The following is a 15,548-nucleotide window of genomic DNA, read 5'->3' as shown; positions in this document are numbered from 1 at the left end:
TGATGTCCATGGGTTCCAGACTTAAGGCAGTGATTGCCTCCAAAGGATTCGCAACAAAATATTGAAAATAAAAATATTTTGTTTGGGTTTGGTTTATTTGTCCAATTACTTTTGACCTCCTAAAATGTGGAGTGTTTGTAAAGAAATGTGACAATTCCTACAATTTCTATCAGATATTTTTGTTCAAACCTTCAAATTAAACGTTACAATCTGCACTTGAATTCTGTTGTAGAGGTTTCATTTCAAATCCAATGTGGTGGCATGCAGAGCCCAACTCGCCAAAATTGTGTCACTGGCCAAAGATTTCTGGACCTAACTGTAGATCTGAAAAGGAAGGGTTTAATCTAACGCAACCTCTAACCGTATTTTCACATTGTTCTTTCTTCGTGTTCATGACTCTATTGGGGGATAAATCTTAATTCCTGAAAAATGGGATTTTGAGAGTTACCCAAATGGAAACATTAAGTATATTGAGCAGTCGATTACAATATTGTATCTGACTAAAAATATGAACATTATCGAAAAGGAGAGCAAAATACAAATTTCTAGGCTTTGGTCTCCATTTTCCTCATTATACTCAATCCTGTTTTTGGTGATTCAGATAGAAACCCTTGATAGTCATAGACATGAAGCAGAAACCTAATGTGGCCCAAGAATGAGCAATTTGCTTGTGGAGAGAGGGAAAAAGTGCAAACGTTTTAGGCCAATATGGAAACAATTGCTTCAAACTAAGAATGCTTTCAAAGGTTTCAAAGGTCCTTGAGTTGTGCTTTAAATGTAAGACCCCCTATCCCCCATCATATACTCTCCTTCCGAGAGCTTTATCATTTTTCAATGTTTCCAGTCCCGTGGCACCATCTTCTGCCCATAACGTCTGATTAGCCGGAAGTCAGAAGTTACCTTGCAAGCACTCAACAGAAATCTATGAGAGCCAGAAAGAGTCCAGAACGAGACCAGAACAAGGTATCAATGAGACCAGTATGAGGCCAGAACGAGGTCAGAACGAGGCCAGAACGAGGCTCTCATTGAGATATATTGAGTTGTGACCTCCAGTGTGCTCCGTGAAACACTGGAGCTGCCGACAGGTCACAAATCACAGGAGACCAACCGGAGCGATGGTGATACAAGATGAAGACAACCCGAGGGTGAGTGTAAGACGGGGAAAGGATTTCCATTTAAAGCACCACTCCAGCAGTGCAACTAAAAAAAATGCTGGAGTGGTGCTGTAATAGTTTATTTTTCTCATCGAATAAAATGCGAAGGGATTCTGCAAAAGATAAATCAAAATCATCAATATTTGGTGACCGTTCTTTGCCTTTAAAGCATCCGCACGTCTCGGTCACTTCTCACTTACACACAGTTTCTGAAGAAACTGGGCAGGAGGTTGACCCAACATCTTAAAGAACTGACCCCAGATCTTCTGTGTATGAGGCTGTGCAGATGCTTCCAGTGACCTGAGACAGACGAGATGATGTGAGATCAGGGCTCTAATGGGCCAGGTCATTACAACCAAGACTCCTTTTCTTTACACTAAAGATCATTCTTAATGTCATTGGCTGGATGTTTGTGGTCATTGTCTAGCTGCAGAATACATTTAGAGCCAATTAGACCCCTCTCTGATGGTATTGCACGATGGGTAAGTATCTCTCTGTATTTCTCAGCATTGAGGACACCAGAAATTCTCACTGAATCCCCAACTCTGTTTGCTGAAATGCAGCCCTAAATCTGAAGGGTAGCTCCCCCATGCTTTACTCATTATTGTACCAGTCTCCAGACATTCAGGAACAAACTGCCTTCTGTTACAGCCGAGTATTTCAGAGTTTGATTAATCAGATCAGGGCACCTGCTGCCATTTTGACAGCTCTTGACCTTTTTCCATGTCAACAACGTAAGGTTTTTGGCCATACTTATCCTTGAAGACCACTACTGGTCAGACATTTCTTATCAGTAGATGGATGTTGCCAATTCTGAACTGATGCCCCTGCTGGTCATCTTCTCTTTTCAAAGGAAAGTAACAATGTGAATAATCTTCTACGCAAAGTTTACATGACTAACCATTGTATCTATGATCCTCATTGTTGCCCAATTCTTGGGCATTTTTGAAAAGAGGTTGAACAGCACACCACAAAACCTCAGTATGCTGTGACATCTTTGCATTAGATAGAACTTGCAGATGCAGTATAACTACCCTGTGCTCATGTAATGCCCCTATAGCATGGTCGTTACAGGGTATTGTATATTATCCTTTTCCCGGGCAGAAGGAGGTAAGTTTACACACACATCACATCACCAGGAAAGGGTTAATAGGTTTTTAGCACATAGCTCAGGTCTGCAGGACTCATCCTGTCTCCTAATGAGCAGGAAGCAGGTGGCTTCACACAGACAGGTCACCATGACGACGTCCTGGTAGGGTGGGGTCCTGATCTAGGAGTGAGCTGCAGAGAAGCAGGAAGTCTAATCAGAACCACCTGGAATGTGAGTGGAGACAGACCTCCACAGGACTAGCTCCAGTGGAGGGGAACCAGCCAGACCAGGGCTAGTAATACCTGGAGAAAGGGACCGGGTCAGGTACTGGGGATTGTGGAGAATGTCCTGGTAGTGCCCGGAGGGTATCTGATTCCATCAGGGGCGCTACCAGAGTAGGAAGAAAGAAAGACAGAGAGGCGGCGAGTCCCCAAGAAGCTTCATGCCACAGCAACCAAACGCACACGACAGAGGGACCCTCAGATAGCCTTACCGGACCCTGCCTCCAACCTGCCCGGGACTGACCAGAGGCTACAATGGCAAGGACCAGCACCCGGGTGTGATGTTGGAAAAGACCGGTGAATAAAGAGGAACTGGAACCTGCACCCAGTGTCTCTTGTGAGTAAATGCCACAGTCCTGTGCCCCGGTGCTCACGTGGACTGCCGCCTCGGTTCTCACCAACCTCCCGGGGCTTCCCCGCTCCACCCGTGGGGAGCGATTCCATCTTAGCTGCCCGTAACACCTGCCCTGGAGAGAGACTGTGCAGTGGCAGCTAAATAACTGGCTGCATACCACAGGTGGCGCTGTGTGCAACCCCCGTTCCTGTCCCATACCGTTACTGGGAGAGAGAAGGGTTGCAGTAAGAGGGGGTCCACAGCAAAGGAGACCGAGACCAACGTCACCGCTGAAACCAGTGACATGCTCCCAGGAACCCCGTTAACCTCTTCCTGTTACCCCCCTCTTGTGGACTGTCGAACACTTTAATGAAACCCGCCGGGGTCACGGAAGCCGGGTTGGGCCACTCACAGCTTGACCCCGAACACCACCGACCTTGTGACTGTGCGAGCCCTGCAAGCCCCGGCATGGGCGTTTCACTCAGTCTTACCATGGTGTGTGTTACGGGGGCTGTCTGATTATAAGAACCAAAGGGATATCAGACAGTCAGGGTCCACCGTACAAAGTCTCTGCTGCAGACTATGGTAGAGGATAAGGGGTATCTTGTACTACGGAAGCAATACTGACACTGATACGTCTCAGTGATACTAGAGCCAATCACGGCGTGTACTGTTAAAGTCACAGCGACTACCTAATTTAACATTAACGTAAAAGGGATAGGTTAATGAGTGAGGAAGAGTATATAAGTGTGCCGCTGTAAATAGTAGTAGCACAAGTGCAGAGTGCAATACCTCAGTTAAACTCACAGAGGCATATAGTTAGGAAATAAAGCGATGATGTCACCCGCACATGTGCAATGGCTCCAAGATAGGACTTAGTCTCCAACGCTTGCACATGTGCAGTAGCAAGAAATCCGAACATAGTCTCCAGTGCTCGCACATGTGCAGTAGCAAGAAATCCGAACATAGTCTCCAGTGCCACAGCAACCGTAACAGTACCTCCCCCTCAAGGGCCCCCCTCTCGGCGACGCAGGTAATCGGCAACTAAGTCGGGAGCATAGACAGCCTCCTCAGGCTCCCAAGAGCGATGTTCCGGGCCGTAGCCCTCCCAATCTATCAAGAAGAACCTGCGCCCTCTAACCATCTTAGAACCAACTATGGCTCGTACCTCATAGCTAGAGCGAGAGGAATCAGAAGCAGGAGAGTGCACCTCACGAGCGTGAGGTAAAATAGCCGGCTTTAACAGTGAAACATGGAATTTGTCATGGATCCTAAGATGGACGGATAACTTCAATTGGTAGATTACAGGATTTACCTGTCGAAGAACCTCATAAGGACCCAGGAAGCGAGGAGCAAATTTGACAGAGCTCACTCTAAGTTTCACGTGTTTTGCAGAGAGCCACACAAAGTCCCCTGGAGAAAAGACAGGAGCCGGGCGACGAAACCGATCGGACACCGTCTTCATATGGTCCTTAGCTGCTTGGATCGACTCTTGAGTCCGATCCCAAACCTCTCTGGCATTAGTTGCCCGGTCGGCCACAAGAGGAGGAGGTGCAGCAGCGGGAAACAGTACCGGTACCCTAGGGTGTTGCCCATTACTGAGTACGAACGGTGTCTGCCCAGTGGCCTCAGCCAGCGAATTGTTAACCCTTTCACGACCGGCCGATTTTTCGCTTTCCGTTTTTTTTTTTCGCCATTCTTTTTCTGAGAGACGTAACTTTTTTATTTTTCAGTCAATATGGTCATGTGAGGGCTCATTTTTTGTGGAACGAGCTGTACTTTTAAATGAAACCATCAGTTTTACCATATTGTGTACTAGAAAATGGCAAAAAAATTCCAAATGCTGAAAAATTGCAAAAAAAGTGCGATAGCACTATGGTTTTTGAGATATTTTATTCACTGTGTTCACTATATGGTAAAACTGATGTGTGGGTGTGATGCCTCAGGTCAGTGCGAGTTCGTAGACACCAAACATGTATAGGTTTACTTTTATATAAGGGGTTAAAAAAAAATCGGAAGTTTGTCCGAAAAAAGTGGCGCACGTTTTACGCCATATTCCGTGACCCGTAGCGTTCTCATTTTTCGGGATCTTAGGCTCAATGACGGCTTATTTTTTGCGTCTCGAGCTGACGTTTTTAACGGTACCATTTTTGCACAGATGCTACGTTTTGATCGCCTCTTATTGCATTTTGCGCAAAAGTTGTGGCGACAAAAAAACGTCGTTTTGGCGTTTGGAATTTTTTTGCCGCTACGCCGTTTACTGATCAGATTAATTGATTTTATATTTTGATAGATCGGGCGTTTCTGAACGCGGCGATACCAAATGTGTGTATATTTTTTATTTTTTTAACCCTTTAATTTTCAATGGGGCGAATGGGGGGTGATTTGAACTTTTAGGTTTTTTTGTTTTTTTTTAATTTTTAAAACTTATTTTGTTACTTTTTTTTTTTATTTTACTAGTCCCCCTAGGGGGCTATTGCGATCAGCATTCCGATCGCTCTGCAGTATCTGCTGATCACAGCTGGAAGGCTGTAAACAGCAGATACGCTGTCTTTCTCTTTTGCTGTGCCCCGGGCACAGCGAAAGTGAAACCAATTCATGTGTAGTACAGGAGTCATCACATGACCCTGTGCTACCATGACAACTATCGGGAGTCACGTGATCGTGTCACGTGACTTCCGGTTTCGGCGGTAAGTAAAACTTTACCGCGATCGCGCTTATAATGGCGCTGTCATGTATTGACAGCGCCATATAAGGGGTTAATCGGCACGAGCAGATAACGATTCTGCTCGTGCCTAGCAGGCACACATCTCAGCTGTGAAAATCAGCTGAGATGTGTGCCGATCGCGGCATGCTGCCGCCGGAGGACCGCGGGCAGTAAGATTATGTCATTTAGGACGTAATTTTACGGCCCGCGGTCGTTAAGGGGTTAAGGGCAAATTCTGCCCAGGGTAGGAGGGAGGACCAGTTATCGTGGTTCTCAGCAACAAAGTGTCGAAGGTATATAATCATGGATTGATTGGTACGCTCAACCAAACCATTGGTCTCCGGATGGTATGCCGAAGAGAGATTCAACTCAATTTGCAGAAGGCTACAAAGATCTCGCCAGAAACGGGAAGCAAATTGCGGGCCTCTATCACAAATGATACGATCTGGCATCCCGTGAAGCCTAAAGACATGCTTGAGAAATAGTTTGGCTAGTACCCTGGAAGATGGGATTCTCGATAACGGTACGAGATGAACCATCCGGGAGAAATGGTCCGTAATGACCCACACAAATCTATGTCCCTGTGAACATGGAAGATCAGCCACAAAGTCCATGCCTACCACCTCCCATGCTCTATCTGGCACTGGTAAAGGATGCAAGAGCCCAGCTGCTGTAACGGACAGTTGCGAGCACACGAGTAGCAGGAACCGACATATCTTTTGACGTGGCTGGTTAAGTGTGGCCACCAATACCACCTCTCAAGTAACTCGCGTGTCCGTCTAATACCAAAATGCCCACCCACCTTTGAGGTGTGGGCCCACGACAGCATATCATTCTGTCGATTAGGCGGAACAAAGGTCTTGCCCAGTGGGATTTGGTCTAACGTCACAGGGGAGAGCGTATGAAAAACCCTGGAGGGAAGGATAAGACGAGGTTCGGGAATCTCTTCCTGGGTAGAAACCATAGAGCGAGACAGGGCGTCTGCCTTGTTATTCTTACTCCCAGACAGATAGTTGATGGAGAAGTGAAAGCGGGAGAAAAACAAGGACCAGCGGGCTTGGCGAGGATTCAGACGCTGAGCGGTTTGTAAGTACGTCAGATTCTTATGGTCTGTAAAGACCTGGAAAGGATGTTTCGCTCCTTCTAGCAAGTGACGCCACTCCTCCAAGGCTAATCTCAGGGCGAGCAGTTTCCTATCCCCAATGGTATAGTTTCTCTCTGCTGGTGAAAAGGTTTTAGCAAAGAAGAAACACGGCCTTTTTCTACCTACACCGTTCTTTTGATACAAGACCGCACCAGCACCCACTGAAGAGGCATCAACCTCCAAGAGGAAGGGTTTATTCTCATCGGGTCTTTGAAGAATGGGAGCAGTTGAAAAGTGTCTTTTTACTGCCTCAAAAGCCTGGGATGTCTCAGTAGACCAGACTTTTGGATTAGCACCTTTCTTAGTCAAGGCCACCAAAGGGGCCACCAAAGTGGAGAAATGGGGTATGAACTGCCGGTAATAATTTATGAATCCTAAGAAGCATTGCACCGCCTTCAAGGAATGAGGTTCGGACCATTCCAGGACAGCAGAGAGCTTCGCAGGATCCATAGCCAGACCCTCTTGTGAGATAATGTAACCCAAAAAAGGCAAGGATGACTGCTCGAATACACACTTTTCGAGATTAGCAAACAATGAGTACTCCCTTAAACGGGAAAGGACATGAACGACATCCTGATGATGAGTCTCCAGATCAGGAGAAAAAATCAGGATGTCGTCCAGATACAACACGACGGAGGGTACCAGTAAATCCCTGAACACATCGTTTACGAAGTCCTGAAATACTGCGGGTGCATTACATAAACCAAAAGGCATGACGAGGTATTCATAGCGACCGTCTCGGGTGTTAAAAGCGGTCTTCCATTCGTCACCCTCTCGAATTCGTATCAAGTTATACGCACCCCGCAGATCCAACTTCGTAAAAACCTGAGCTCCCCTCAGTCTGTCAAAGAGCTCCGAAATTAAAGGTAACGGGTATTTGTTCTTTATTGTGATTGCGTTGAGACCCCTGTAATCTATGCAGGGACGCAAATCACCCTCTTTCTTCCGAACAAAGAAAAACCCAGCTCCCGCGGGAGAGACAGACTTACGAATGAACCCCTTCTCTAAACTCTCTCTTATATAGGTCGACATAGCCTCCGACTCAGGTATTGACAGGGGGTAAACCCTGCCCTTAGGTGGAACCGATCTTGGGATAAGGTCTATGGCGCAGTCATACGGCCTATGGGGTAGAAGAACCTCAGCACCCTGTTTGGAGAACACGTCAGCGAAATCCAAATAGGGTGTAGGTACGGGAGAGAGATCAGTTGATGCAACCGCAATGACCTTAGGTGGTAAGGGAAGACATCGGGACTGACATTTCGAACCCCAACTAATAATGCTGTCGGACTCCCAGTCAATTAGAGGAGCATGAGTCTGAAGCCATGGGAGACCCAGAAGGACGTCATCTATACCCTCAGGCAAAACAAGAAAAGAAATCTCCTCTATGTGACCCTGAGACAGGGAAAGGCGCAAGGGAACTGTCCTCAATGTAATGGAGGCAGACAACATAGTCCCATTAACAACACGGACAGAAATAGGCGCCTCTAACATGATAGAGGGAATATTGTGTCTCTTTACAAATCCTGAGGACACAAAAGTCCCATCAGCTCCGGAATCCACAAAAGCCATAATAGGCCATGTATTCTCAGAGAATGAGAGCTGACCTGGGATACTACACTTAGAGGGTGCAGAAGACGTCTCTAGTAACCCCCCTCTAATGGTTACTAGGCTTGGGAGTTTCCCTGACGGCTAGGACACTTGTTGGCATAGTGCCCAGCCTGACGACATACGTAACATATAGGAGGACCAGACTTGCGTAGTCTGGAGGACGTATGACCTAACTCCATAGGAGTGGGAGATGTTTCAGATGCTGAGGAAGATGGTGGTGGACCCTCAACAACTGGAATAGCCCGATGCTTAGGGCGTGAGGAAGAGACCTCGAGTCTACGTTCCCTATGGCGTACGTTGATCCTTGTTGCTACTGTGATCAAGTCCTCCAGAGAAGCAGGGACCTCACGAGTAGCAAGGGCATCCTTAACATAGCCTGCCAACCCTCTCCAGAAGATAGGAATCAACACCTTCTCTGGCCAATCTAGTTCTGCCACCAGAGTTCTAAAAGCAATGGCATAAGAACTAGTGGATAACGAACCCTGAGATAGATCTAAGAGTCTCAGGGCCACATCATGGGTAACCTGCGGACCCATGAATACCGCCTTAAGAGCATCAAGAAAGTCTTGATGTCTCAGAGTAACCACATCAGAGTGCTCCCATAAGGGAGTCGCCCATTCTAAGGCTTTGTCCTGAAGTAAGGAGATGATAAAGCCTACTCTGGACCTCTCCGTAGAGAAGCGAGAAGAGTTGACCTCTAGGTGTATCTGACACTGACTAATGAAACCACAACATGATCTGGCATCGCCAGAATATCTGTTTGGCAGAGCAAGTCGAGGATCATGTGCAGAAGACACCATGGTCTGAGGTTTATCCTCTATACTCTTGAGCCGTGACTCAAGTAACTGCTGATATTCTGCCATAACTGCCAGACCCTTGGCTCAGTCCTAATGTTACGGGGGCTGTCTGATAATAAAATCTAAAGGAATATCAGACAGTCAGGGTCCACCGTGCAAAGACTCTGCTGCAGACTATGGTAGAGGATAAGGGGTATCTTGTACTACGGAAGCAGTACTGACACTGATACGTCTCAGTGACACTAGAGCCAATCACAGCGTGTACTGTTAAAGTCACAGTGACTACCGTATTTAGCATTAACATAAAAGGGATAGGTTAATGAGTGAGGAAGAGTATATAAGTGTGCCGCTGTAAATAGTAGTAGCACAAGTGCAGAGTGCAATACCTCTGTTAAACTCACAGAGGCATATAGTTAGGAAATAAAGCAATTCCTCCCTTACTTGGAGGGTGTGTGGAATGGTCTCTGTTAATGATCACAGAGACAAAAGCAGTGAGTGTGAAATGGCACCTACCTAGGTCCATTCCTCTAGTGGTGCCAGGAGACGGACAGCAGCGTAAGCCGCACAAAGCTCCTACCTGCGTTCGCTCCACTAGTGTGCAAGGACACAAATCACTAGATATGGCACCTGCCTAGGTCTGCTCCACTAGTAATGCAAAAGAGACGGACAGCAGCACAAGCCGCACAAAGCTCCTACCTATATTCGCTCCCCTAGTGTGCGAGGATACGAACAATTGCCAGACGCAGTATAAGGAACGTTACCCTAGCGGCAACGTCCACCTACGAGTAGAATCACAAGGCCCAGCTGGACCATGTGCCTCAGGCACCTGCCTATGTCCGCTCCACTAAGATGTAAGGATACGGATCGCAGCCAAAGCTGTAAGGTACAAGAACGCTACCCTGCCGGTAGCGCTCACCTAGCATAGACAGAGAGATGCCTAGAGGGACGTGCACAGAGCGTCTACTCTCATGCATGAACCAAGAGGACTGAGCGCCGGGTGGCGTGCGTCAGGGTCTTATATAGACTCTGTGCCTCATCCAAGATGCAGGACACCAGAGCCAATCCGCTGCCAGAACGACAGCAATGACGTCACTCTGGCCTATCACCGAGCAAAGCGTCACAAGCACATGACCAGCGACCAATCGGCATAGAAGGTGTCAGAGACATGTGACCACGTGTCACAAGCACATGACCAGCGGCCAATCAGCTTAGAAGGTGTCAGAGACGTGACCTCGTGTCAGCGATGATGTCACCCGCACATGTGCAATGGCTCCAAGATAGGACTTAGTCTCCAGCGCTTGCACATGTGCAGTAGCAAGAAATCCGAACATAGTCTCCAGTGCTCGCACATGTGCAGTAGCAAGAAATCCGAACATAGTCTCCAGTGCCACAGCAACCGTAACAGTGTGTGACCTGTGACATGAAACTGTCTCTCACGTCCTCGGCACTGTAACACAATTTGACTGTTCCTCACCCAAGTTTTAGCCTCCAACACCGCTGTTACTGTTTCAGTTCATGCCTTAATTTCAAACTAAAGACGAAAATGATGATCACTATCACCTGCTTTGTATAATTTCTTAATTATGCACCTGACTATAGATCTACAAAATCCCAGACTATGTGCAAGTTTATCAAGAAATATTGATGTAGTTTTAAAAGCAAAGAGTTGTCACCAAACATTAATTTAATTTAGATCTCTTGTTCATTCACTTTGTATTTTGGTAATGTTATTTGTTTTGAAAGAATCTTTACCTCGTAGCAATGAAAACCTTTTGCCCAGTACTGATGCTTTTGGTAATATTTTTCTTATGTATCACAACAGGATGGCATTCAAGTCGATCATAGATAAGAATGAATATAAACTGGGGGGAGACCATAACCCTACTGATGTCGATCAAAAAATAGGTCCATCACATTGCAGTTTGATAACCCAATCTAGGTGTACCGTGGATCCAGTGGTTTATAAAGATGTTATTGATGGGTCCTTAAAAAAAGTGAATTGTGGTTGACCACCTTAGTCCACATTAAGTTTCAAGAGGGAGAACTTGAAGGTGGAAAGTCAGTCAAGACATGAGATGATTGGGTTTGTGGAAAAGAGAAAGTGAGACTACATGGGAGTTGCAGACACCAAAGATCTTGACAGACACAAAGAAATCCCAGTGAGGTGAAAGTCTGGAAGATGGAGGATGGCCATGATGTATGGAATAATAGAGTTTAGATTTAGTGTTTGGTAGGTCGTTAACTGGCCGTTATTGATTCAGACACTCACCAGTTATGGTCAGCAGAGCAAAAAGAGGGTGAAGTAGATTGGAGTAAACACATGGCTTTGTATGCAGATACGATATCTTGCTTCTTGTCAGCATATCGAAGGATGATACAAAGACTGGGGCATGTCATTATTGTGTACTGACAATATTTATTTCACCACTAGAGAGAAGGGACAAACATGGACAATGGAAACAAGACCCATGCAAGAATATTTTTGTTCTCTGAACTGACGAATGATACCAGTCTTGCCATCTTCCTCTTCATATTCTTCCTTCTAATTTACATTGCCACTGTGGTCGGTAATGTCGGGTTGATTGGTATTGTCTATAAGACATCCACTCTCCATACTCCGATGTATTACTTTTTGAGTTACCTTTCCCTGGTGGACCTTTTCTACTCTTCAACTGTAGTTCCAAAAATGATCTCAGACCTCATAACCTTGAAGAAGGTCATCTCATTTCATGGTTGTGCCCTACAGTTCTTTGTCTTTGCCACTCTTGCTGGTACAGACGTTCTTCTCCTCTCCAACATGTCCTATGACCGCTATGTCGCTATCTGCTATCCTCTGCATTATGTGACCATAATGACCAAGAAGAAATGTTTGTGTCTTGTTCTCCTTGCCTTTTTTCTTGGTTTCTTGCAGTCATCTATCCAGATAAAATGTATATTTGGACTTCAATTTTGTGGCTCCAATCTCATTGACCACTTCTACTGCGATGTCCTTCCATTGTTCAAACTGTCCTGCTCCGATATTTCTTCTTGTGAAATGCTTACCCTTTTGTCTATAGGTTCTTACAGCATAGCCTCATTAACCACCATCTTGGGCTCCTACATTTTCATAATTTTCTCTATTCTAAAGATCAAATCTACAAAAGGCAGAAAAAAGGCTTTCAGCACCTGCTCCTCACATCTTATTTGTGCCTCTGTCTTCTATGTCTCGGTTTTCTGTACCTACCTACGTCCTTCCTCTGATTTCTTTAATGAACAAGACAAGGTGGCTTCCATTTTTTACTCAGTGATCACACCGATGCTAAATCCACTTATCTACAGCCTGAGGAACCAAGAAGTGAAGGCAGTCATCAAAAGAGCTATACTCAGATTCAAGAGTGTTGTACAGATTGGTTCCTTTAAGGTGGGGGATGTACTGCATGGTCTACAAGCTTTGAAGAAAGTACAGAAAAAAACAATGTAACCTCTACCTGGATAATACGAATACAGAACATATATTCCGGCAGGTCTTAGGAAAGTCATATTACAATATGCAGACTACAAGGCTAATGGGAATCATTGGGAGACTGTACTGTTTTTGGAAGTACAAATACAGTCATATCAAAAAGTTTGGGCACCCCTTTTAATGTTAACCTTTTTTCTTTATAACAATTTGGGTTTTTGCTATTTCAGTGTCATATATCTAATAACTGATGGACTGAGTAATATTTCTGCATTGAAATGAGGTTTATTGTACTAACAGAAAATGAGCAATCCGCATTTAAACAAAATTTGACTAGTGCAAAAGTATGGGCACCCTTATCAATTTCTTGAGTTGAACACTCCTAACTACTTTTTACTGACTTACTAAAGCACTAAATTGGTTTTGTCACCTCATTGAGCTTTAAACTTCATATGAAGGTGTATCCAATCATGAGAAAAGGTATTTAAGGTGGCCACTTGCAAGTTGTTCTCCTATTTGAATCTCCTATGAAGAGTGGCATCATGGGCTCCTCAAAACAACTCTCAAATGATCTGAAAACAAAGATTATTCAACATAGTTGTTCAGGGGAAGGTACAAAAAGTTGTCTCAGAGATTTAAACTGCCAGTTTCCACTGTGAGGAACATAGTAAGGGAATGGAAGAACACAGGTACAGTTCTTGTTAAGCCCAGAAGTGGCAGGCCAAGAAAAATATCAGAAAGGCAGAGAAGAACAATGGTGAGAAAAGTCAAGGACAATCCACAGACCACCTCCAAAGACCTGCAGTATCATCTTGCTGCAGATGGTGTCAATGGTCAATGTGCATCGGTCAACAATACAGCGCACGTTGCACAAGGAGAAGCTGTATGGGAGAGTGATGCAAAAGAAGCTGTTTCTGCAAGCACGCCACAAACAGAGTCGCCTGAGGTATGCAAAAGCACATTTGGACAAGCCAGTTCCATTTTGAAAGAAGGTCCTGTGGACTGATGAAACAAAGATTGAGTTGTTTGGTCATACAAAAAGGTGTTATGCATGGAGGCAAAAAAACACGACATTCCAAGAAAAGCACTTGCTACCCACAGTAAAATTTGGTGGAGGTTCCATCATGCTTTGGGGCTGTGTGGCCAATGCCGGCACCGGGAATCTTGTTAAAGTTGAGGGTCGCATGGATTCAACTCAGTATCAGCAGATTCTTGACAATAATGTGCAAGAATCAGTGATGAAGTTGAAGTTACGCAGGGGATGGATATTTCAGCAAGACAATGATCCAAAACACCGCTCCAAATCTACTCAGGCATTCATGCAGAGGAACAATTACAATGTTCTGGAATGGCCATCCCAGTCCCCAGACCTGAATATCATTGAACATCTGTGGGATGATGTGAAGCGGCTGTCCATGCTCGAGACCATCAAACTTAACTGAACTGGAATTGTTTTGTAAACAGGAATGGTCAAATCTACCTTCATCCAGGATCCAGGAACTCATTAAAAGCTACAGGAAGCCACTAGAGGTTGTGATTTCTGCAAAAGGAGGATCTACAAAATATTAATGTCACTTTTATGTTGAGGTGCCCATACTTTTGCACCGGTCAAATTTAGTTTAAATGCGGATTGCACATTTTATGTTAGTACAATAAACCTCATTTCAATCCAGAAATATTACTCAGTCCATCAGTTATTAGATATATGAAACTGAAATAGCAAAAACCCAAATTGTTATAAAGAAAAAAGGTTAACATTAATAGGGGTGCACAAACTTTTTCATATGACTGTATAAGAGAAGATACAAAAGACTAATTTTTCTGTTATTTTCCTAGCCATTTTCTTAATGTTCTCCCCTTTTTTCCCCATTAAGTTCTCCAAAAATTGCCTTTTTACAATGTTATCAAAAAGGCTTCTGTCAGGTCTTCAGGTCTCCAACCTGAAGAAAGGATCATTTTGACTTTGTAAGACATGAATATTCAAAAGTGAGGTTTCATAAAATAAAGTTTTATGGTTCACCAATAAAATCTTTAAATCGAGAGATCACATATGGATTCTGAGTTTTGGATTTTAGCTCTTGGGAATTTGTCTTTTATTTGAGCCGTGACAGGTATTTCTGTGATCACAGATAAAATCAGACATAAGCCTGAAGACATCTTTGATGCCACAAATTAGGTGACAAGAAGCCCACATCCCTGCTAGTGTCCCACAACACCCGAGAAAAGAAAGCTCCAACCTCACCCTCCTAAGGAGTAACTATAAAGTTTAACTCTTCGCTATGTATCAAACCCGATCAACACAGCTCTATCAAGAAAACTTCTATAGAAAAAAAGAAAGTAAAACAACAACTTAGAGGGACAAACAAAAAATGTCCATATAAGTGTGCACAGGACGTGTTCTTCTGTTATTCGAAACCAACAAATTTTTAAGAGGAAAATGTTTCAGGAAAAGCCGGCGTTTTCTTCTTCTGAAGCATCATTTTGTAAACAATGTTTTTTGTTGTTTCCAGAGCATTTGTTTTTATTTCTTCAGCGTTTTCAACTGTAATATAAAAAAAATGCTCAAAACAATGTAAAGAGGTAAAGGGAATAAAAGGTAAGAAAAAACATTCACTTATAAAAATATAACACAGCACAGAGGTTCCTAATTACATTTTCTAAAATTAGAAGAACCTCACATGAACGTCCTCACTCGGGACAGAAGACGGCTGCAAATACTAAACCATCGTGACTTTCCGTGTGATGGAAATAATTCCTATATTATTTTACATTGATTACACGGATTTGAATAATTTTGGATTATAAAAATGTTTCACATCCAATCCAAATGGATATGTGTGTGCTATAACTCTATACTTGCCGGCTAAATAATGGTGGTGTCTAATAGACGTCTCTCCATTACTAACCCCTGGGCTTGATGCCAGCTGACATCAACCCACTAGAATTCTCCCAATTGTCACACCAGGGTAATCATCAAGTGTCGGGTAAAGTGCC

The 15,548-nt window shown here is 44.4% G+C and overlaps 1 protein-coding gene across 1 annotated transcript; it reads left to right on the top strand.

Annotated features, from left to right (window-relative positions):
* Positions 1-11,561: 11,561 nt before the first annotated feature.
* Positions 11,562-12,575, top strand: LOC142303044 (olfactory receptor 5AR1-like). Its single transcript, XM_075344142.1, has one exon. It carries the CDS (start codon positions 11,562-11,564, stop codon positions 12,573-12,575), a length of 1,014 nt encoding a protein of 337 aa, XP_075200257.1.
* The last annotated feature ends 2,973 nt before the right edge of the window (positions 12,576-15,548 follow it).

This window comes from Anomaloglossus baeobatrachus, chromosome 4 (genome assembly GCF_048569485.1).
Source record: "Anomaloglossus baeobatrachus isolate aAnoBae1 chromosome 4, aAnoBae1.hap1, whole genome shotgun sequence".
NCBI classification, from domain to species: Eukaryota; Metazoa; Chordata; class Amphibia; order Anura; family Aromobatidae; genus Anomaloglossus; species Anomaloglossus baeobatrachus.
The sequence above is the reverse complement of the archived record's forward strand: the minus strand, read 5'-3'. Positions and strand labels throughout refer to the sequence as shown.